The sequence below is a fragment of the Stigmatopora argus genome, chromosome 1 (genome assembly GCF_051989625.1).
Source record: "Stigmatopora argus isolate UIUO_Sarg chromosome 1, RoL_Sarg_1.0, whole genome shotgun sequence".
NCBI lineage: Eukaryota > Metazoa > Chordata > Actinopteri > Syngnathiformes > Syngnathidae > Stigmatopora > Stigmatopora argus.
In genome coordinates, this window is record NC_135387.1 from 7585158 (window position 1) to 7610855 (window position 25698).

The 25698-nt window shown below is 40.3% G+C and overlaps 1 protein-coding gene across 1 annotated transcript in view; it reads right to left on the minus strand.

The window, feature by feature from the left end:
* LOC144078423 (XK-related protein 7-like) overlaps positions 1 to 25134 on the minus strand; it is a 32410-nt gene extending 7276 nt beyond the window's left edge. The window contains exon 1 of the mRNA XM_077606473.1: positions 24328 to 25134. Coding sequence (XP_077462599.1) covers positions 24328 to 24962 — 635 coding nt within the window. The 5' untranslated portion in view covers positions 24963 to 25134. The remainder of the gene's footprint in view (positions 1 to 24327) is intronic.
* Between the last annotated feature and the right edge of the window lie 564 nt (positions 25135 to 25698).

Consider the following 25698-nt stretch of genomic DNA (forward strand, 5'->3'; position numbering starts at 1 on the left):
TGAAAAACGATAGAACAATTATGACAGCTTCTTTATGTTTGTTGTAAACTGAAAACATTTTCAACAGATGAATAAGACAGTGGCTACATTTCCAAATAGATGTTTTGTTAAAATAACAGGCTCAAGTCTTTTTTTTTTAGTTTCAGTAAACCCCCAAAAAATTCTATTTACTATTTCAATTATTCATGTCTAAAAAGACTTGCAGTTGTATTAAAAGTGTGATGAAGTGTTTACCTAGCATTTTTGTTATATTATAATTTTGGTTGCTTAGATACCTCACAGTTTACTGAAGGTTTTTAACTGTGCTGCTTTTATTTTTTGATCATGGCTGATCAATTAATTGAGGATTTATTAGCCATTAGAACAGCAGTCTGCCAGCCTGCTGTAAATTAGAAATTACCAGTCGAGAGTAGTGAAGACTTATTGAGAATTGTATGTCTTCTTGCTAGAGTCAGAGACAGCGAGAGATGGAGAGAGAAAAAAAGAGAGAGAAGCCGTAAGTAGGCGGAGGTAGGAGTTGCCGGAGAAAATGAGGAACAAGGGAAAATGAGGACAAAAATCAAGTGAGAAGAGATATTTCAAAGGAGGAAAAGACAGTTAGAGAAGAGGAGCAGTCAAAACAGAGACAAAGATTGGAAGAAAGAAAAGATAGGAGAGGAGGAAGTAAGAAGAATGAATGAAAATGAAAGTGGAAATTGATGTAGACAGGAGTAAGAGGAGATGAAAACAGCAACAAAGGAAACTAGGATGAAGACGAGGAACAGAGAAATGTTGCGAGGGAGCGAGAGAAATGGGTGTCAGGGTGAGTCTGACAAAATCAATGAAAAAAATTAGTGAATGAGGAGATGACACACAAGATTGGATGTTAGCAAGAGAAAATAGGAGGGATGCACTGTGTGTCGATCTCACAGGGAAATGGCAGTTTTGAGTTTCAGGTTGGCAAAGACTACAAAAAAATGCAGAGGAGAGATCCCTTATCCAGTAAATCCTCTGCACCAGCTCATCTGACATTGGTCCAGCATGTAATGAATTTGATACCATGACAACAGTGGGTGTGTGGATAGCCGTCTTTATCATTTACCTCCTCTCGTTGCACACAAGAAAAAAACGTCGGAACAAAACAGATAAACAAGAGGAAACTTGCAGTGTTTGTTTTGTGAGATTTATGCTGAACAGAAGGCCGGACGAATACGAGTAGAAAGGCAAAATGGCTGAACTGCCACCTGCGCTGATCCATCAGTTTATGGAGGATACCTGGTGAAAAAGCGAGTTGAAGATGAATGGATGCATGGAAGACAGAGAGAAAGTATTGATAATGGGCTTATAAAAGTGATGAATACGGGAAGTCAGATCCTTTTTCTCTTTGCAATATTCAGCAATCTCCTTGCCACGATTCATCCATGTGCTGGGAACATCACAGATCAGTGCAAACAAATCCCTCCTCTGCTGTTCTTTTATGCACCACTGAGGCTCGTGATTGATAACGAGAAAAATGCTACCGAGGGTTTCTTCAAACTTCAATCATCAATCCCACCAAAGAAGAGTCAAGTACTTAAATAGACTCTTTGGCATTGGTATAGAAGAGTTGGGAATTTCTTTATTGGTGTAACCCATATTTTCATCCTAGTTGCTTGTCCCACAACTACATGTTGCCTACAAATGTGGCACCATTTTAAAGGAAAATGAACAGGTTTTTTACGCCAGCGGAAGATTTCCAAGAAGCATGTTCCTGAGCTGATGAGGTAATAATTCATTCATATTTTCTTCACTCATTAACTGCCATTGACGACCGACAAGCCAGAATTGCTCTAAAAATGAACTGTTTTTACATTGACCACACCTTAACTTTGGCATATCACCACGACAAACAATGAAACTAAGAAAACAGATCAACAACTTTACGAACATTTTCACAACTTCAACCATTTCAATGCAGCATTTATAATAAAAGAAATTACGTTTTGATTGAATTATTATACGATAAGGGTCTCAAACGTACGGCCCATGGTACAATATTTCGGGGCCCCCGTGCAATGCTAAGTCCAATTACGGTAACATATTGATGTTGCCCATTGGCTCTATTCGATTCCAAATTACCGCATTTTCTGCACTATAAGGCTCAGCGGATAATAAGGTGCACCATCAATGAATGGCCGATCTTAAAATTTGTTTCATATATACGGCGCACCGGATTGTAAGACGCAGTAATAGTAGTGGTGGTGATAGGTGGTGGTAGTGGGAGTAGTACAGTAGTAGGGTATTGCATTATAAATCCAGTAGATGGAGCTGTAGTAGTAGTAGTAGTAATAGTAGTAGTAGTCAGGAGTTGTGTTATACATAGAATAGATAGAGCTGTGCTAAAGGGCATTTCATACAATGATTAACCAATATTGATCCATACATAAGGATTCTTTTAGTTGACCCTGATAGTATAATATAATAAGTAGTAAATATGGTTATTAAATAATTCAATTAAATCAAGGATATATTATGGGGATAAAAAATATCTAAATTTTAAATAGAAATAGAACTGTACCAATACCAATATACTCGCAACGAAAAGGTCTCTGATATGGCACTAAAATTCATATTGCATCAGTATTAGCAATTGATGTGAGAAAGCTCGTCGAGAATATTTTTAAATTACCATAATATTAGTAGTGTATAAGTAGATATAGAAAAAGTACAACTAGGAGTACAATTGGTACAAGGAGTAGAAGTACAAGTAGTGAAAGTACAAAAATAGAATTAGGAGAACTAGCCCACGTAAACAAAATGGATTTGACACTTATCGCCGTCAATGGCCAGTCATTTCAGTTAAGTGTTTAATTTTTCACCCTCTTAAAATGATTGATTTTATATAGTCATTCATTCAGGTTTTTACTTCCTGAAACACCAGGAAGTAAAAATAATTTAGACAATTATTTTAATGTGTTGATCTCTATCACTATTAATGGCAGTAAATGACTAATATGCACACACTTAATGTAAGTACAACACATTCACATTGCACAAGGTTAAGTAATTTTTGGTTCCTGATGGAAAAAAATATCTATTAAGTCCACAGTGTGTCTCTCTGTATGTGCACGTATGCTGGTTGACTCACTGTCCACCAAAATATAACTTTTTCCAACACATTGGTACCATGGTTACGCAGCGACATGAACCACCGCCAAAACAGTGATACGAACATTCACACTGCTGATGTGTGCACACACATACACACTCTATAAATATCCATGTGCCACTCAAAGTGAATCAGTTGTCTATCCCCAAGCTGCTGTCCCACATAACCACTCAAGTGAGTTGTGTGTATGTCTGTTTGCAAGTGAGTGCTATTTTGAGCCATGTGTTTGAAATCCATGGTGAAGGAAGTGCGTTATGCGAAGTGTGTTATGCTGTTCTGTGTGTGCTCTTGTTTTTGCAGAATAAACAGGGTGTCCCCAGCTAGTGATGCAGGCCCCACTCAAGCCACTCAGTGGAAGGGAAACAAACACACTGCCCCCCTCAGGCTCGCTACTGAACGAAGCTTCAATTGACTAGTTTGATAGGATATGGATTAAAATAAAAATGGAGGGTGAGTGGTTAGCGCGCCGGCCTCACAGTTCAGGGGACGAGGGTTCGATCCCAGGTCGGTCCCCACTGTGTAGAGTTTGCATGTTCTTCCCGGGCGTGCGTGGGGATACTCCGGGTACTCAGCTTTCCTCCCACATCCCAAAAGCAGGCAGGGTAGGCTGGTTGAACACTATAAATTGCCCCTAGGTATGAGTGTGAGCATGAATGGTTGTCCGTCTCCTTGTGCCCTGAGATTGGGCTGGCCATCGTGCGTGTCCGTAGTTAGCTGGAATAGGGTCCAACACCACCGTGACCCTTGTAAGGATAAGCGGTTCAGAAAATGAATGAATGGATGAATAAAATTCAAATGGTAGGGGTGGTAGCCTGTGGTTAAGATGGCGAATTTGTGATGAAGCCAAACTGCTCATTTATATATATATATATATATATATATATATATATATATATATATATATATATATATATATACAAATACATACATACATATACATACATATATATATGCATGTATATATATATATATATATATATATATATATATATATATATATATATATATATATATATATATATATACAAATACATACATACATATATATACATACATATATATATGCATGTATATATATATATATATATATATATATATATATATATATATATAAAAAATATAATTATAAAGTTGATTGTCTAATATTATTATAAAATTCAAACTTAATCAAGAAATATATGCATCAAAACCTCAGGATTCGCACAAAGTTAAAGTGAGCAATTGGTCAAATAACGCGTAAATTGACCTGTAATCCACGTTAGCCGTTTCCGTCAACATTCTGAAAAAAGAAATGAAATTCTGAAAATTCTAAATTGTGTGAAATAATGATTTTGATTTTACCTGTATTAACAGAAATTAATTTCTTGGCATTGATCTTTTCTATATGGAAATAAAGTTACCAATGCTTATAAAAGGCGCATCTTTCGATCAGAGCCGATTACATACATTTTTGGGGATCAGTGATTGTGCACCACTAAAATTATGACCGATCTTGTTTGCCGATCATGTTTAGAATATGTAAGCCATGTTAGCCTGCTGGTTATTATTAGAATATAAGTCAAGCAGCTGATTATTGTCAGATTTTACTGAAGTTATTGATGTTTGATGCAGTCAGTCTCTTCATTTATCTTCAGTCTTCATGTAAAGTTACTTGGTGGATTTATGTTACGTAGGCCGCCAACGCTGTCCATTTCCCAAGGCAGAGAGAACATTTCTATTTCTGCCTTGCCTGGTCTTTTTTTTTGTCTGCATGCTTTTTATTTTGCTATGGAATTTTATTTCACGCAGAAGAACAAGACTGAGTAATACCGTTTTTTTAAATGAATAATAATAATTAATTAAAACGCTTATTTCTTGTTTGTCATAAGGGGATGTAAAACACTAAATTGTCACAGTCACACAGATCATTAATAAATAAAGCTGGGCAGAGCAGCTGAACACACAAGGCAGACTGTATTGATATTTTCCTCCTGTATAGGTTTGTGCAGTATATGAAATTTTAAAATCCTTTTACGATCCAGGTTGGCCTGGTGGAAGTGTGGTTAGCGCATTGGCCCCACAGTTCTCAGATCGAGGGTTTGATCCCAGGTCCAGACCTTCCTGTGGGGAGTTTCAGGGTGTCTCCGTACTGGTGCCCGTAGTTAGCTGGGACAGGCTCCAGATCCCATCGACCCTTGTGAGGATATGCGGTACGGAAAATGAATGAACGAGCCCTGTGCCTGTGAGTGAGCGAGCGAGGAACAGTTTCCACTACAGGTACAAACAAGCTCATGAGTGTTGAACAGGAGTGCATACACAAACAGAGTCCAGTTGTAGAGTGAATATCGAGGCTGTCAATCATTCAATTAAAATAATCTATGGCAAAAAGCCAACCAGTGAGCAAGAGACTGTGCGGTATCTAACTCAATGTTTAAGAATATGAGGTATGCTCATGTTCTGAATTAAAAATAAATAAATTGTGAATTCTTCTTAGTTTCGTTATTAACATGTATCTGAGTTTTAATCTGGCTGTTCTGCCGAAGGTTTTAAATAAACAATAGAGAACAATAAGTCCCCAAATGAATAATTTTAGGATCAGGACATCAAAGTAACATGAGTAGGTTTTTGCTAAAAACTAGAAAACTCCTGTACTACAGTCACATTGCTGTGATTGACTGGCCACCAATTCAGGGTTTCCCATGCCAGTTGCCCGTATTTGGCTGGGACAGGCTCCAGCACCCACCGCGAGTCTTGTGAGGATAAGCCGTTCAGAAAATGAATGAATGAATAAATAGCCACATGTAATGGCATGTTGACATTGACAAATAATATAACTAACAGGACTTTGAGGTCATTATAGAACACCCTATAGCCATAATTGATATGTAACATACAGGATTTCTCAGTGATTAGACATACTTTTAACCTCAATAGACTATTAACCATTTTTTCAGAGAGGGTAACATGTGGGTAAAAAGCATTAACCCAAGGACAAACTGTACAATTACCCTAGCAGCCAAATTTTAAGCATAGCTCATGTATATTTAAAATTTGAAGAGCATGGATTTTCAATGGTTTTTTGAATCCAATGTTCCACTGTTCCCATGAATCTTCACACTACTCGTGTCATCTGTGCTGCTACAGAAAGGTGGCAAAATCACAGCAGGATCTAAACAGTCTCCCTACTAAAATACAGAAAAAGATTTTCTCCCTCACGTGAAAAGAAAACTGCAGACAGGAGGAAAGAACGTAGCGGAGGAGGTGCTATTTCTAATTTGGGAGGTGAAGTAAGCAACAGAGGATCATGTGGACGAACAGGTAAAAAATGAACACATATGTGATGATGTGTCACACAAAAAAGATGGCTATAAAAATTATGAGCCAGAATACATGCTTCTTTTCATTGCCACTCCAGCCTACAGCTGGAGCACTGTTCGTGGCAAATGTGAATGACTCTAATGAGCAATTGACTTTCTGAAGATAAAAACCTGTGTATATTTCTAGAGCATAGTTTAGGTGGATTTCTGAAATAAGTTGGGATGGACGGATGGAAGGATGAAAATACCAGTACATGTGAGTTTTTGCAAATTATAGAGTATATTACCCAAAGTTGACTCAAGTAGATGAAAACGGAACGAGAGAAGACATAATGTGGTGCAATTAACTGTATAGAAAGCTCATGATACATTTGGGAAATAATCTTCCAATTAATTACTGATAGAAAGGTCTCGATCATTCATTAACCATTAAAGTTTATCTTAAGCTTTACAATCCAAGCTGGTCCATTAAACAGTTTCAATAAAGTGCACCGGTTCGCTCATTCCTACTCCACCTTCTACACACGATTAACATAACGTCAGCAGATATTAAGGCACAGTGCTAAAGATCTTGGCAACATGTACTGGCGGCAAAAAATGCTACTGCAACCAGGATGAAAATATTGATGCGCACAACATACGGTCCCGTTTGGGTTGCCAGATTTGCAATGGAGAATCATATTACGTTAACATGCCAATGCAAAAATACCAAAAACAAAAATAAAAAGAGGCACTGCTTATCTCAAAAACACATCAGCACAGTGACAATGTTTTATTTCATTTGGTAATTCATCCATATCATCCAAAAAACAATTTTATTCCTCCATCCATTTTACTTAACAAAATATTATGTACACAATTAAAGATGCTATTTTTGCACCACTCAGTTGACCTGCATGTCCTATTTATATTCCAAATGTATGTTGACCATATTATCACAAAGATCTGTACAGTACAAACAGTCAAGTCATCTCATCTCATTTTCTGAACTGCTTTATCCTCATTAGGGTCGCGGGGGGTGGAGCCTATCCCAGCTGACTCTGGGCCAGAGGCAGGGGACACCCTGAATCAGTGGCCAGCCGATAGCAGGGCAGAAGGAGATGGACAACCATGCACACTCACACCCATACCTAGGGGCAATTTAGAGTGTCCAATCAGGCTACCATGCATGCTTTTTTGTGGAATGTGGGAGTAAACCGGAGTACCTGGTGGAAACCCACGCAGGCCTGGGAAGAACATGCAAACTCCACACAGATAGACATGACCTGGATTTGAACCCAGGACCCCAGAGTTGTGAAGCCGACGAGCAAACCAATCGTGCCACTGGGCCGCCGTGTAATGGATTGTAAACCAAATTCATTTAACATGCACACATTGCACGTTGCACATAAATTGTAATAGAAACGTTCATGCGTCTGTTGGGTATAACATCTTTCCAAATGGATTACTTAATCAAAAGCTGCAACCGTAAACACAACTATAATAAATCTATATTTCTACATTAATTTGACTGTTGATATATATATATATATATATATATATATATATATATATATATATATATATATATATATATATATATATATATATATATATATATATATATATATACATACATATAATGTATTTTTGTATTATTTGTTGAATGACGGGGAGCAAAAGTATTCTCATCTGATTTATTAAAAAAAATTGTGCTAATTAAAATTATCATTAATTACAGAAATCTATTTTTAATCAATAATTATACTGTATGCCATAGCATTCAAAATAATCATAAATCTATAGCCACATTGGGAAAAACTTGCACCTGGATGACGACATTCCAGAAACAGGCCGCACACTCTGATATCATCGTATGATGCAAAGACAGGAAAGAGCAGAAAAGAATGATGCAGAGGAGGCTTCAGCTTGGCAGGTAGGCCCACAATCCCATGGGGAAGAGGCACATATTTTCCACCCTCACTTTAAGTGGTCAAATCATAGTAAGTCTACAATTTGGGGGTGTAAGGTTTGACATATATTCAGGGAATACAGTCACATAAATGGATTAGAATGCACAAAATAACATGCACCTAATTGATTTCTTTATCGTTTTCCAAGTGATTTCCCCAAAAATGTGAAACCTGGATACAAATCCTCTATGGCAGGTGTGGCAAACAAGACACAAAGATAAAAAAATTTAAACTGTGAGAGTCAAAGAGCCACACACACGCATCGACCTGCCAAAACCAAAGGAGATGATTGGCGGTCCCTTACATCAGAAGCAGCATAAAAAAATCCAATCTGCCAAAGTATTTTTTAAATATGATTTATTAGGTATTTGTTTTTAATGGGCCCTGCAGAATTTTAACACGTTTTAGGAGAGAATAAAAATAAAAGAAACATGAAATGAGGCAAAGAGCAACAGTATATACAAAATATAATAAGAAGCAGAGAGCCGCATTCATTTTGGCCTGGAGCCGGATGCAGCTCGAGAGCCACTTATTCGCCACCCCTGCTCTATGGTCACGAGTGTGGAGGAAACCTACCACCCAGCCACAAATACCAACCATGGTGGTTAGATGATATAAATGTCAGCTGGTCTTCCTGCAGGGGAGACACGGTCTGTACAGTGAACAATTGGGGCAACCACAGAGCCTCAGATCTAGATCAAAAGACTTTCCCTTGGCGACTCTCTTGGCTTCTTCATTCCAAAAGATCATACATATTCAACCAAAATATGTATGGAACATGTGCCGTACATTCACACGTGTTTGTATAACCTGTCTTAAAATTTGACTTCTATTGACAAAAAGTGCTTCAAATCCCTCATTTCAGTCTGGCTGTGGACCGCTTAATGGGCATAGTTAGGACAAATATTTCTGGGTAAAAAAATAAATAAATAAAAAACAACCATACGAACAAACCGAACAAACCCTATGGTGCACAAATAAAAGGGTTAATGAAAATGAATAAATCATAAATTGGGGAAACACACATAGCGACTACTACTATATTGAGAATTATCCACAGGATAATCCAATAATGAAAGCAAGAAAAAAATAACTAAATATTCATGTATTTACTGCCATTGACAGTGATTGACATTGGTACTCGGACGTTTCCTCGAAAGACGTTTGGTCCCCGGACGTTTGGTCGACCGGACGTTTGTTAGAACGGATGTTTGGTAGAACGGGTTCGCATGCAATTGATAGATTTTAACATTGGGTGAATAGGGATTTAATGACTATTATTTAACATTGAGTGAATAGGGTTAGGGTTAAACAAATGAAAGTCTCGTGACTCAAACCTCGGGACTCGCGAACCTGTTCTACCAAACGTCCCTTTTACCAAACGTCCGTTCTACCAAACGTCCGGTCGACCAAACGTCCGGGGACCAAACGTCCGGGGACCAAACGTCTTTCGACGAAACGTACGGTCACGGATTGGCATTAAACTGTGGGGCTGGCCGCGATTAAATGAGTGCTGCCAGCCATCCCAGTGAAAATGGACTGGACGTTTATCACCATCAATGGCAGCCAAACATTCAATAGCCAAAAGGCTACCTCAAGGTATGCTGAGAATTCTGGCATCAATTTTTGAGGAAAAACACTTTTTCCTCCCCTTTCTGTTACTCCTCCTCCCCAACTTGTGTGGTAAGTGTCACGTTCAAAACAACTGAAATATGTATTGTTTAACAAAATAGAGTTAATTAATTAGATGCATAATTTTAAGTAATATTTAAAGTAAAAATACTCACAATACAATACAACAGTAGTAGATAATTATGCATCTTTACTGGTGTGCAAAACTATATATGCTACTGTGGCGTTTCTGTTGACATAGATCATAGATTTTTGAACAAATTGAACAATCGTCAGGATGTTAAGTGTGATGACGGCAACCTCGCTTAACATAAACAACCTATCATAGCTCCTTGTTAGGTCGTTCCTTTGACGTTGAACAGATGAGGAGAATTGCCACCATTATGCTTCAATTTGCTGCCCTTTGTTGGTAATAAGACCTGTGTCTCAGCTCCCCTCCCTCTGAACTTCCATTTCCTACGAAAAGTTTTGCCTGCGCTAATAATTAGTGTTGTTAGGATACTAAACACCAAGATAGCCTATTTTCTTCTAGCACTTTTACTACTAATGTCTGATATCCTGTGTGTTATATTTGATATATATATAGTTTCTTGGAGTTCCTGCGGTGTATGATGGGCAAGAGGACCCAGTGAAAGTAAATAAGAATAATTCCCCATGTCAATTGCCATATCTTATCTTATTTTAAATTGCCTTCCAGGATGAAGTCTTCGTACTTGTAGTCTATTGAATACATTTTCCCCATAAAAATGTGACTTATGCTCCAGTGCAACTTGTGTTTTTTCCTTCTTTATTAGGTCTTTTTTAGGGTTGTTGGATTTATACTCCAGAGATATTTATAGTCTGAAATACTATAAAATAATATTATGAGGAACCAATGCATAAATCGTGAAAAACGGAAACGGTTTAATACATTCACGGGAACCGTAACACTCCTACGTTATACATTGCACATTTGTGACAGGTTTGTTTATTTTAAAGGCAAAATAAAGTGAGGGGGAAAGATGTTCTCATCTCATGTCATTTTCTGAACCAATTTATCCTCATCAGGGTCGCGGGGGGTTGCTGGATCCAACCCCAGCTGTCTCCGGGCCAGAGGCGGGGGACACTCTGAATCAGTGGCCAGTCGATCGCAGGGCACAAGGAGACAAAAAACCATGCACACTCACACCCATACCTAGAGCCAATTTAGAGTATCCAATCAGCCTACCATGCCTTTTTTGGAATGTGGGAGGAAACCAGAGTACCTGGAGGAAATCTACACAGGCCCGGGGAGAACATTCAAACTCCATACAGATGAACTGACCTGGACTTGAACCCAGGACCCTAGAGCTGTGAAGCCGGCGCGCTAACCACTCGCGCTACCGGGCCTCACGGGCAAAAAAGTTATAATCCTTAAAATTATTAATCTAATAATTTTTAAAATTACTTTGTCATTACAGCAGAACTATTTTTTCCTAAGCGTTCAGTGCAACTGGAGATCTTAACCTATAAATTTCAATTGCAGGTGACGGACTCTTCAAATACAACAGACACTCTTTGAGACTCACTGTCTTGCTTTTTGTGCTTTTTATGCTGAATTATGGGAAATCTGATATTTCTGCTTCAGTCACCTTATCGGTCCAACTTTCTCGCCCTTAATTCTTCATCGTCCCTCCATCCCTCTTTTATTTGACTTCCCTTCTTCATGCTGAATTTGAAAAGACTCATCTTAATTTTTTTTTCATTTCTACTTTGACGCTCTTGTTCTCCTGGATTCACCCAGCTCCCACACCTTCTCCTCCCCCTCACTAAGTCTATCCTCGCCTTGCTATCTTAATTGCGCTGTGTTGCAGAAAATGGCGTGGCCTGAGCCGCCTGCTGCAACTATCGTCACCACTCGTTCTCATTGTGACGAGCAGAAAAGACAACAATAAAGTTCTTTGTTTCTCTTTGATTGACGTTTGAGCGTTTGCTGAAAGAATGTAAAAGAAACATTGCTTAGAGACTCCCATTGCTTTCATATACTATGCAGAAACACATTCCTCTACACGTTGCTTGATGATGATAGACAAGGCCTTATGAAGTTTTATAACAAAGCCTGTCAAGCTAAATGCTAACATTTTATGACAAAATTTGCAAAACTCTTAAGATATTGCTCCAGTATGGTTAGACATTGTATGGCATGTTCTCCCTGGACCTGCGTGGGTTTTCTCCAGGTACTCCGGTTTCCTCCCATATTCCAAAGACATGCATGGTAGGCTGATTGCACACTCTAAATTGCCCCTAGGTATGAGTGTGAATGGTTGGACATGACCTGGATTTGAACCCAGGACTCCATAGCACTAACCACTCGCCCCACTGGGCCCCCGTGTGCAATGTAATGTTAACATCCTTATTTGCCTAGCAGTGCCATACACGATTGTCTTACGGGTGATGTGAAAGTGCGCTCACTAAAAACTGCTTTGGACTTTCCTCTATACAGTTTTGAATCACAAATTCAAATTACATTTTTGTATTATACTACAATATATGGTCTTATATTGCACAACTCAATGACTAATGCGAGAGTGACCAATTTCATTCAAACGTTCAAAGAAATGTATCTACTCTAGATATCGTTCCTACTATATGAGTCATATTGGAACCCTGGTTATGATAAGACCTACTAAGAGCAACTGGAGTGAAGTGTTTTGCCCAAGGGCACAACCACAATGTGCACAAGTGGGAATCAAGGCCGGGAATCAAACCCACAGCCTCTAAATTGGGGAAAGGCTACCTTACTGTCTAGCCACTGAAAATAATTTGTTGATGAATGTCTAAGAGTGAGCCATATCTTGTGAAAACATAAGAATTCAATGATTCAGTGATGTATAAAAAGTGCTTCATCTCTGCCCTTTAAAAGTTTATCTTGAGGCAAATAGCTGAATGAGAGCAGAAACTCAAACAGATTTGTGATTGATTGTCCAGGGCTGGTGCTGTCGGAGAATTTCATCTATCACTGGGTAGCGGGTGGGCCCAATCCAAATGCAACATTCGTCAAATAAAACCGATAAAATGGATGTAATAAATATATACACAAACAACATCTTCAGTGTTTGAATTGGTAACCTGTGCAGTTTGATTTTGGCAGCATTATTAGGCCTATGACATTTAATACGGTCAATACACACAGCAGACCTAATATAAGGTGTTTCCATCTGCTCAAAACAAATAACTAATTACTGATGAACCAAAAACGTGTATTTGGCAGTGGTGCATTTTCTCATAACGCCTTCAACGGGTAAAATCCACTTCCTAGCAGCATTTAATGATTAAATACAAACAAATACTGGAGCTTTTCAGACATTACAACCGGGCCGGGGGGTGATTTTCCCGGGAAAAGACAGCGATGGACGTCAATGGCGAAACGGCAAAAATTGCACTAAAATGGTGTAAATCCACTTCCTAGCAGCATTTAATGATTAAATACAAACACTGGAGCTTGAATACAAACACTGGAGCTTGAATACAAACACTGGAGCTTAAATACAAACACTGGAGCTTTTCAGATATCAGAACCGGGCCCACAATTGAAATATTATTTAGGAATATAGCCATATTTTACTCACCAAAAATCCTTTTTAACTGTACACAATATCCATCCTCCTTTCTTTCTTCCTTCTTTTCTATCGCCATCGAAGCTAATGCTGAAAGTCGAGCCTGTCCTGTCGTATTTCTGGCATAGTCCGTCTTGGAAATGGCTTTAAATCAACACAACAATATATTTGCTTGTGCAGCTTGCTACAGATACAGTTTGGTAGCTCTGGCTAATCACTAGCCAATCATAGTTGGTGAAGGTGATGACGTATCCCTACGCCTGCGAGAAGGCAATGACGTATCCCTATGCCTGCGACAATACATTGTGGTGTTGCCAACTTGAAATCTGATTAGTTAAAGCAACAGTCTTATCGATACTTGTTTAATGCATCAGAGCCTGCAGAACTGATTGTGAAGGCCTTGAGGCAGATTTCTGACCCTGGCAACAAATAGTGGCTGAAATGTGATTGGTTAAATGCTTCAATATGAAAACACATCTGGAAGCAGTGCAACCAGGGGGGAAAAGCAATGAAACAAAGCTAACAGACAATTTGGAATTATTTAATAAGTATTGATGGACAAAATATAATATATGATTCAGATATTTCTTAGGCCAGCAGAGAAGGCCTTGAAGGCTCTGACGACACGCCACTGGTATTTGGTCAATGTCATCTCATTTCTTTATCAGAATAAAACTAGGAAGGAGACTCACTAAATCCCACCCTGTCTCACTCCTTACTAGGCTCTATCCTAATTGAAAATAGTACAGTCCCACCAATTTAATCAAATATGGCTCATTTGTAGACATTCATCAGCATTTTTTTTCTTAGACGAGAAAGTAACCTGTTTAAGGTAACTAGACCAATCTATACTAGCAGTGGGATGGTATTTTAATAGTGACTTTCAGAAGACATTACGTCTCATGAGGCGTTCATAGGCATTTAAGAGAACAAACACAAGTGCACTCCAACATACTAAGAGGATAAAAGCTGTCTGCGCATGCCTTAAACTGGCTAACTGGGATCCTACAGGCAAGTCATAACCTACATTTCATCGTTAAAATAACATGCCAATTCCAGTAATCTAGGCAACAGAAAAATCAGGCTCAAGTGATCCTTGTCTTGTTAGTTACATACCAGAGGAATAAAAATCTAATTTAAAATCATTACTGACTAAATGAACCACTCAGTGTTGTGCTAAACTAATTAAAAATTTGTAGTAGAGGTTAAGGAAGGTATTTCATTTATAGCTGTGTTACCTATTTGTCCATTTGTATCACGTTTATTGTATTTAACTTTCCTATTGTAAATCTATTACAGCCAGCATTTGGTCTGCCTTTCAACCAGGTTTTACCACATAACAGTTTTTCACTTGACACTTTCCTTATTCAAACATTGAAACATAAAAATTGTGAAATCTCATAACACAGTTTAGTAAGAAGCTGTTGTAAATTTTTGAAAACAATCTATAATAATAGACATAATATGCCAGTCAAAATTTAGCATTACTAATTACTACTATTGTTTTTGTGTAACTGCAGGATAGGTGAAATGCTACTTCTGCTAAATTATTACTGCATGTATGTTCAAGGTTTGAATTATGGTACATGAATAATTATTTAAACAACATTTACATTTCATGTGCCTATTGCGTTAACATTGCTGCTGTATATTTAATGTTTGTATGCATTTACACCAGTATGAGTGAATATTCCACCAAAACCACTACATTATTAATAAGCACATTTGCACAGCCAGAATATGAAAGCATGGGTTTATACTGCTGAAATGTAGTGCACGTTTAAGGCTGTGTACCCGTGTGTTACAATTTGCACCGTTCTCAGCACATTTGCTCGTTTTGCACATGCTAGATCAAGGTTACATGGGGGTAACAAAAGAAATCTCTGTCCCTATAGGACGTTGTTCAAAATCAATGGGAAGTGTGCACTTATTTAAATTAATAGAGTAAAATTGTTAATGTTAAACACTAGTGCGAAGGTGGAATTCCGATTTTTTAGGAAAACTATGAAGCTGCACATTTCAGAGATTGAACCTACTTTACTGTATTGTTTATTGGTTAAAGTCAAAACAGTGGGTACATTTGTTTTATGTCAAGTACAAATCTATCAACAATACCAACAAATTTGATTTGTTGGTATTGTTGATAGATTTGTACTTGACATTGCAATACACACTGACACATTTTCTGGTCTCCTCAAAACTCAAAAAAATAACTGACAATTTACAGTGACATCGTAAGTCACCAGACACTTTATGGCAGTACTCTGACATAATGTATTGTGAGAGACCAAATTTGGCCTTAGCAATGACGATGAATTGTGACTTCTTAATGCCTGCAATGAGTCCGTGTGTGTCTCCTTCCACTAGTTTCTCTGTTCCTAATGCTTTACTTACACCTCTGTCAACTCTGTCTTGTCACCAGTTCAGTGTGAGCTACCTTGTCACCACATTCCAGTATTTATTGCCCTTCCCCCTGACTCATGGCTAACTGCTTGATTACCAACCTTGTGTTTTTGTCTTATGTTTTCTAATACCATTGTCTTTCTTGACTGATGTCTGTGTACATCAGCGGTCCCCAAACCTTTTCTCAAAGCTCTTCCTATTTTCTCACAGACCGGCATGATGTGTTTTGGGGGACATTGTTCAAGCTATTATGCTATATTTCCAGATGTAGACATGTCTCTGCTCTGCATCCTCCCGACTCAGCTGGTCCTCCTCCTGGTTTGAGTCACCGCATCTTACAGCAAAGAAACATATTCAATGCGTATGTCAGTCGGGCCCTATATATATATATATATATATATATATATATATATATATATATATATATATATATATATATATATATATATATATATATATATATATAAGGGCCCGACCAACATATGCATTGAATATCTGGAAATATAGCATAATAGATTGAGCGAACTTCCCGCTGGACTGGGTGAGTTATATTTAAGGTATGATTGGTTTAGAGCAGGGGTGGCCAAGTCCGTTCCTCGAGAGCCCCTATCCAGTCTGTTTTCCATATCTCCCTCCTCTACCACACCTGAATCAAATGATCAAATCATCAGCAAGCTGTCCAGATGTTTGATACCGATCCAGATTATTTGATTCAGGTGTGTTGGTGGAGGGAGATATGGAAAACAGACAGGATAGGGGCCCTCGAGGACCGGACTTGGCCACCCCTGGTTTAGAATCTTTGTGATCTGAAAACTCGGTGAAAGCTCATGATCTCAATGCTTGAGCGTCCATGTTGCCTCGTGTAAGTGGGTGCTAAAATGTTAATCTTTATTTCCCTGGAGGACCGACACCAAATAGCTCGCAGTTTGTGTAATTGTCATTTTCTTCAAATCTGTGATTGAATATAAACTACTAGAAGCCGAACTTTGTATAAACTGCAATAGTTCAGTCTGTTTAGGCCATTCAGTAATTTTTGTTTTTCCCACTGCATCTTCGTTTGATAGATCAATACCATGTTAAACTTTACAGTTTAGTTGTATTACCCCCTTTTTTATATGTCAATAGAGTTTTGAAGTTTGGAATGTGACGGATGAGGAATCAAGAAGCATTTAGGCCTGTGTAAGCCATGAGCGCTTCATCTTCTAAAAGCTGCAGAGAATTACGGCTGATTTTCCTTCAGTCTGCACTTAATGGGCTTCAAAAACCATTAGAACCTATTCAATGGAAAACTTGTATAAGCACGGTTCGCCTTTCAGATGCATCAGCTGCTTCAGATTTAATTTGAATGCTAACATTGAGCAATTCTAACAGAGTGCTTCATTTGGAGCAAAAGGCCATAAAACGGGACAAATTTTGCTGTTCCCTGAGCCATGGCTGGCAACTCATTGCGGCACTCGTGAAGATGTTACTCGTCACGATCTTTAACGGGAAAAAAGAAAGAACAATATCAGCGTGAAAAAGGTTCCAACAAGGGTAACATTGCGCTTTCTAAGGGTGAGCTCATAAAAACTCACTGTGACTCGGAAGTATAGTGGATTTTGGAGAAACGCAAACACACTAGCTGCAGCCCAGTGTTAAAGAGTGCGCGGCAGCTTATTCCTTGAGTATGTGGGAGAGGGGTTCTTCACGAAAGTGAGCATTAGTGGCCGTTTTGGATGGTGCCGCAAGTAGTCTCGAATGAATTTTTGCCGAGGGTTGGGGACGAAAATGGATATTTGTATTTTCACAGCATTGATGCGCTGATGTGAACAAAACATCCATTAGCAAAGGAGCAGCTGTACTGATATGCTTGCTAGCAGGCTGACGGAGTAATACAAGTCATGGCCAAGGAAACCTTAACAAATGTCCATCAACCAGTTATACGAGCTCTGGGACACAAATGCCTCCCACACCTCTCCTTGCTAAGCACAATGATATCTTGATGCGTGCTCCTGTGGAACATTAGTGGACAAAAAAATGAAGAGGCTTGCTGAAGTCCCCTGCTCTTCACTTCCTGGCAGCCTCTACGTCAGCCTACATGGATTCCTCGCTTCTGCCTTTCGCAATGCTGCGGGCTGCTAGTGCTTTGATTTTAGGGAACAATTGTTATAGATAGTTGATCTTTTAATCCGAGCCCTAAATTGGTGGTTTATGCATGGGCCCTATATACACAGTGTAGTACACATGTCTCAAGTTCAAAGCCTGGGGGCCAGAAACGGACCAACATATATTTTTTTGTGGCCTGCAAATGTCAATCATGATCTTTGATTTCTTTTGATGCTTCTTGCTTTATAAAAAAAATGGAAAATGAAAAAAATAATCTGAATGTATTTACTGTTTTTTTCCCTTTTTTGATTAACTAAATGAAGCCACCTCATGGTGTAGGGGTTCACTCGCCTGACTTTGGTGCAGGCAGGCGCGAGATCGATTCCGCTGGTCGTCGTATGATTGTGAGTGCGAATGGTTGTCTGTCTCTCTGTGTGCCCTATAGGTGAATGGCGACCAATCTATGGTGTAGTCTGCCTTTCGCCCGAGGTCAGCTGGGACAGGCTCCACCAGCCCCCGCAAAACTTCCGAGGATGTGCGGTACAAAAGATGCATGAATGAATGAACAACAAAACATAAAAGAAAAAAATAGGAAGTTACTCTTAAGGTGTAGTTGTACGCCGGCCTGACTTCGGTGCAGGCAGCGTGGGATCAATTACCGTTCAATGCCAATGTGATTGGGAGTGCATATGGATGTGTGTCTTTGTGTGTGACTGACTGGCGACCAGTTTAGGGTGTCTTCTGCCTTTCACCTGAAGTCACCTGAGATAGGCTTCAGCAACCTGTGACCCTGAGTAGGATAAGTGGTTTTGAAAATGGAAGAAAAGTTACTCTTTCCAATTTTTTCCATTTTGTATTTTGTGAAAAAAAGTCAAATAAAAATATGTTTTAAACCGAATAAGTAATTAAATAAAGTTATCAATTAGGAGATTTGTTATCGCAAGCCCTAGTTGGCAGACAATAGATCCAAAAGAAACTATAACTACATGACAAAGATGAATTTGACAGGCTTTTTAGCCATACTCTGGGCTTTGCTCCAAAAGTAGAGTCAAGCACCCAGGCTTAGGGCTCCCCAGTAATATTCAGATCATTGTTACACATGACAGATGCAAGGGATGAAGGTTGGCACTAGAGACAAACAGCCTGATTACAAGACAATAAAGGGCGTTTAAAGTGTTCTATAACTCTCAATCTTCTTTCGTTTGTTATGAAGGTACGATAACATTTTAAGTGTGAAAAATGCCTGACAACTCCTCCTGAAAGATTAACCAAGCTGGCCCACACACACCTTTAGACTAGGAAACCCAAAAGCAGTGAGACCTCACTGAGAATGTTTAAATCAGATATACGCACACAAACACAAGCGGACATTTGATTGACAGCTCCCCAGAGGGCTGCGGTGAATTATTCAGAAGAGGCTGACAGACAAACATCAGTCGGCGGATAAGACAGGCGGGTGGCTGTGGATCATCAACACTTTTCCCGCGGGCATATTTTTATTCATAATCAATAACTCTATTGAATTTTCATGAGCCTCTCCATTTGCACGCCATGGCCGTTACACGCTTAAACAGAAACACCTTTTAAAGACACACTCTTGCTTCACACGATGCCATTGCTAGGGAGACATGTATCAACTCTAATGGGGGACGAGTGGCAATTCACTACTCTTTCAGTTAGAGGAGCTTCCGAGGATCCATTGCAGGAATATATCAACATTGAAAAGGCCAACAACAAATTCCAGAAGGCCAAGTTGGTACAAGAGATGTCAGCTAACTGCAGTGGGACCAAGGGGTTGAAGATAATAGTAAACCAGGCAACCTAACTACTCCACATCGATGTCTAAAACTTAAAGCCGAGTAACTACTCATCACATATTTTTTTGAATTCTCTCTTCCAATAGGCCTTATTTAGGGTTGACTTTTAAAACCATTATAATGTTGGTTATTTCACATTTGACACTAGTACTAAAAAACTCATACCAGTGGGACCATGAGACTGAGGGCAACAAGACGGAAATGCAAAACTATCTTCTACAAACTATTCCACAAAGGGCCGCTGTGGCTGGAGGTTTTCATTCTAATGGGCAAAACATACAAGAGGCGATGTGCGATGGCGAAATGCGAATGTCATTGGCATTGAGCTGAAATCCAACACATGGGGGTGACGTGACTGCAAGGCAAGCTACAACCACACATCCCGCGATCTGCCTGTGCACCATAGCTTGTCTATGATTGGTTATGAATTAGAACACTACTCCGAGGCAAAAAGTTTTGTGGTAAATAACGGAGATACTGTTTTAAACATTGCTTTGTAAAAAAATACTCATACTTGGTGCAGGTCGCTGTGCTGCAATAGAGAGGGGATTTTCGCCATGTTGCGGTAGTGCCATAGAAAATGAATTCAACGCAAGCGACGTTACCTTCCGTGCCTTGGCCATAACCAATCAAGATGACACATTTTCATCAATTTGCTATCTTAAAAGTGTAATCAGTTGTGCCCTGCGATTGGCTGGCCACCGATTCAGGGTGTCCCCCGCCCCTGCCCCGGAATCAGCTGGGATAGGCTCCAGCACCCCACGCGACACAAATGAGAATAAAGCGGTTCAGAAAATGAATGAATAAATAGTTTTCTAAACTTCAACCAGAAGCAACAAGGCGCCGATTAATGGTAGTGTATCCCCAGTCTATCTCGCCATGATGCCACCTCGTCTTCATCGGTTGCATTTTTGCACTTCATTAGCTCCTCAGTCAGCCATGAGATCTTCACAACAATGAGTGTAAATTGACGTTTGTGCTTTTATAAAAATATTTAGGTGTCCCAATCCGTTGCAATGTGTTAATTTCAATCACCCTTTTATTTATTACAATATTCATTCATTTTCTGTACCGCTTATCCTCACAAGGGTTCTGGGGAATGCTGGAGCCTATGCCAGCTGACTTCGGGCACCAGGCGGTGGATGCCCTGAATTGGTGGCTAGCCAATCGTAGGGCTATTTCTTATACTACTGATGGGAAATCACAGTTTAAAAGACGTGACACAGGATGTGCCGACAATAATGCATATTTATCATTTTAAAACGATAAAACACTACCATTTGGGTGCAGATTCGGGGAAACACTTAGAAACACGCCTTCTACTCTATCACATTTGTATTCTGGCCCAGAATTCTAACTTGCATGATTGGGTTGACAAACAAATCATGCTAAATGCATTAGCCTCAATGCTCGTAAGCGGGAGTGTGATTGACAGACAGGACAGGGACACGCCCACAGAATGCTAGCCCCGACAGGACAAGCTCTTTTTCAAATGCTTTAGTTTGTGTACTCATTATTTCTAAATTCATTCAAATATGTCAGGGTTGTTAACAACAGCCTTTACATTCGCCAAACAATGTATTCATTATAATTTTACCTTAAAGGACCTTGAACTGCAGAGAATTCTATATTGGCTTTTCATACTGAGTAGGATCCAAACCTGAGTGTAAACTTTAAAATTGAGCAGCCAAATCGCAAATAGAGATATTGAAAAACAAATATACAGGAAAAGAAGCTATTCTGTTCAGCATTGATAAGCCAGGGCACCCTGCCATAATACAATTGGTGATACTTAATGGAAATTATTATAACCACTGGCAACCAAACAATGAATGACAGCTTAATACACCAGGATTGTTAGGAGCAGCCTGCTATTGTTTTTTCCGACTCTCGTTTGTCCCTCCTGCCTTGCCGTTGTGTTCGCGCAGCTGCGCGTGATTTGAAATTAGTCTCTGATTTGTCTATTTAAACCCCACTGAGTTTAATGTCATTGTCGGATCGTCTGCCTAAATTCCCTTACCATGCATCCACGCTACCTTGCTCCTCGATTCCATTCCATGTTTCGTTTCATAAATCTTTGTTATTTTGTAAGGTCCCTCCTAAGTTATTAAAGTTTTGGTTTTTAGCACAATTTGCCTCGTCCTCACCTGCTTCCCCGCGATTGGGTCCTAATCCCTCCTACCTCGCCTCGACGTCTCCCAAGGATATCATTGCCATAATAAAGCCCAGTTGACGAATGACGCAAAAGTTAAGTAAATGGCTGCCAGGTCATCTACACGCAAACAAACACAAAACTAAAGGACAAAGAGCAAATGCCACAACCACGAGCAACAACCATCATATTATCTGAGATAACCCACAATTGAACAATGGCAAGTGAAAATTGTGTTAATTTTATACTGCCACATTGGAAGCAATAACCACAGTGTAATTCAAAGGACCATATTTATGCAGTTCAATAATAAGACCACAGCATCCTGCATGAAAATTGGAAGAAAATAAATGTTTGAAAATTCCCATAATCATTAAACTTTGCCCATTTTTTTCATTTCATTTCATTTTCCGGAGCACTTATCCTCACAAGAGTTGCGGCGGGTGCCTAGAACCTCTCCCAGCCAACCATGGAAACCAGGTAGGGGACACCCTCAATTGTTGGCCAGCCAATCACAGGGCACAAAGAGACAGACAACCCTGCATGCTCAAACTCATACCCAAGGGCAATTTATAGTGTTCAACAAGCCTGCCATGCACATTTTGGGGATGTGGGAGGAAACCGCAGTACCCGGAGAAAACCCTCGCAAGCCCGGGGAGAACATGCATGACATCACTCATCCATGGATTCATGCAATTAACCATAGGTAATATACATAGTTGAAAGGTATCTTATTTTACACTCAATTTTGAGCATAGCCAGAGCTACATTACCAGCAAGCTTTTTCATATTTTGTCAGGCATAACATGTCATTTAATCACAATATTCTCATTAGCCAGTTTGTTCTTCACATGCATCTCTCATCATGTTATTGTTGATTATTAATGCACTTTATTACAGCCTCTGCATGTAATTATGGAAAATCCCACTTGCTCTCTTTTGAAATTAGCTGGCGTATGGTGAATTGCAATGTTTAATACTGTGATGTGGACACTCATCACTCATGTGGTAGGACAAAAAAATCTTTGTTGAGAATGGTATCAGGCACAGTATGAAAATAATATATTGAATTGACTTCTATATGGTCATGCATTGTTTTTTTTTGTTTTTTTCTGACTTTGAGATTTAACATACATTTTAAAGAGAAGCCCCTAGTTGCAGATCATCTTGTTTCCAAGAAAGAAAAAAAATCATGAAAGCACAAATAGATTAATCTCTTCTCATTTTCTGAACCGCTTTATCTTAATTAGGGTCGCGGGGGTGCTGGAGCCAATCCCAGGTGTCTCCGAGCCAGAGGCGGGGGACACCCTGAATTAGTGGCCGGCCAATTGGAGGGCACAAGGAGACCGACAACCATGCACACTCACACCCATACCAATGGGCAATTTAGAGTGTCCAATCAGCCTACCATGCATGTTTTTGGAATGTTGAAGGAAACCGGAGTATCCACGCAGACACGCGGACAACTTGCAAAATCCACATGGGAAGGTCGGAAGCTAGTGGGGATTGAACCCTCACTCAAGAAACCCACAAAGACCCGGGGAGACCATGCAAACTCCACACAGGTGGACCGACCTGGATTTGAACTCAGGACCCCAGAGCTGTGAGCCATCGCATACAGCTAGGACTGCAACAGTTATGCATCAATACTAGTTGTTTGTTTTATGTTTCTTGATTTAAAACATATTTTTGACCAAAAGAGGATTAGACTCTTACTTTTTAACATTTGCATAACCATGCATGATTTTGGGATGTGGGAGGAAACCGGAGTACCCACGCCGACACGCGGACAACTTGCAAAATCCACATGGGAAGGTCGGAAGGCAGTGGGGATTGAACCCTCACTCTCAGGACTTTGAGGCGGACGTGCTAACCACTCTTTACCGTGCAACGCTGACAAGTGCTGATTTTTTTCAAATAGAAAAATGATTTGTTTTTACTTCTAATTGTTTTACTTTTAATTGTTTATAACTCTCTTAACTGATTAAGGGGGACTTTTTATCAGTCATTCCACTTGTGATTTTTATTTCCAAAGTGTTCATCTTGTTCATTTTTATGTGATGTTAAAGCACGTTGTATTATCTTGTGTAGAATTCTGCTACACAAATACATGTGCCTTGCCTTAATTGGAATATTGATTAGAAATACATTTAGCGACACGTTTCAAGAAGAAACAACCAAAGTCATGACAGAAACACACACGGTGCCAGACCACAGACACGTGTCTGTGAGACGACCAAAATTGCGAGTACACAACAAAAAGACAAATTCAGACAAACGTGTCCTACCTCCACACTTGTCCCAGCTGTAAGGCATGGAGAACCGTCTGAAAGACCCACATGCACACGGTGCAGCATTTCCGAGGTCTCCTGCCTCTTTGGGCCGCCGCGGACGGACAAGAGGACGCGGAAACGGCGGTCGAATTGACCGCGTTCGCCGCTGCCGCCACCGCGGCCGCACCTCGCGGGTCGCTGTCCTTGGTACCTAGAGCGGCGTCGCCCGTCTCTTCGCCCCCCGCTCGCGTGGCCCCGTCCGCGGCGCTTAACTCCGTGTAGTCGTACACGAACCACCTGAAACTGAGAACCTGCACGACGGCGGACGGCACCACCACGAAGACGAGCGTCAGGCCGAACCACCAGTAGTCGTCTCGCAGGTAGTAGTCGGCGGCCAGCCACAGGTCGGTGGCGCCGTCGGAAAAGAAGACGAGAAGGGCGCACAAGACCCAGCAGCAGTCCAGCAGCGTGTAAGCCTTTCCGCCCGCCGGGCCGCGCCGTGGCCGGGAGACGGCGGCACCGGAGACCGCCGCGGTGGAGGCGGCGTCGGCGGCGTCGGTGGCGGGGGTGGCTTGGCCTGGCTCCGAGAGAATCCTGGGCGGATTGTCATCTTCCACAGCCACCGCTGCTCCATCAGACTTAGCGGCCATGTTGGTTGGGGTAGGAGAAAAATACAGAGGAGGTGATGGAGGTGGGAAGGAGGGGGAGGATGAGGAGGATGAGGAGGAGGAGGAGGAGGAGAGAGAAAGGGTGACGTCATAAATAGCCTCATCATCAGCCAATTAAGGGCCAAGGAGCATTGGAAAAGCTTGCATCGCAGCAGCCGCTGATGGTTGATTTTTGCCTCCCAAAAATACACTCCAACGCACATGCATAGGGAAACAGATTGTTTTTTTTACCCATTGTGAAGAATACTGCAGGAAACGCTGGCAAGCGGTGTGCATCTCAACCTTTTACAGGGCAAGTGTCTTTTTTATTTGTTTTATATTAAATAAAAATAAGGTGGGGTGGCTCAGCGGATGAGTGCTTAGTGTGTCGGCCTCACAGTTCTGGGGCCCTGGGTTCAAATCCAGGTCGGTCCACCTGTGTGGAGTTTGCATGTTCTCCCTGGGCCTGTGTGGGTTGTCTCCGGCTTCCTCCCACATTCCAAAAACATGATTGGTAGGCTGATTAAACACTCTAAATTGCCCGTAGGTTTGAACGTGTGAGTGGTTGTCTGTCTCCTCGTTCCCTGCGAACGGCTGGCCACCGATTCAGGGTGTCCCTGCCTCTGGCCCGAAGTTAGCTGGGATAGGCTCCAGCACCCCCCACGACCCTAATGAGGATACAGAGGTTCAGAAAATAAATGAATTAATAATACGCAATGGCACACACCAATAAATATTG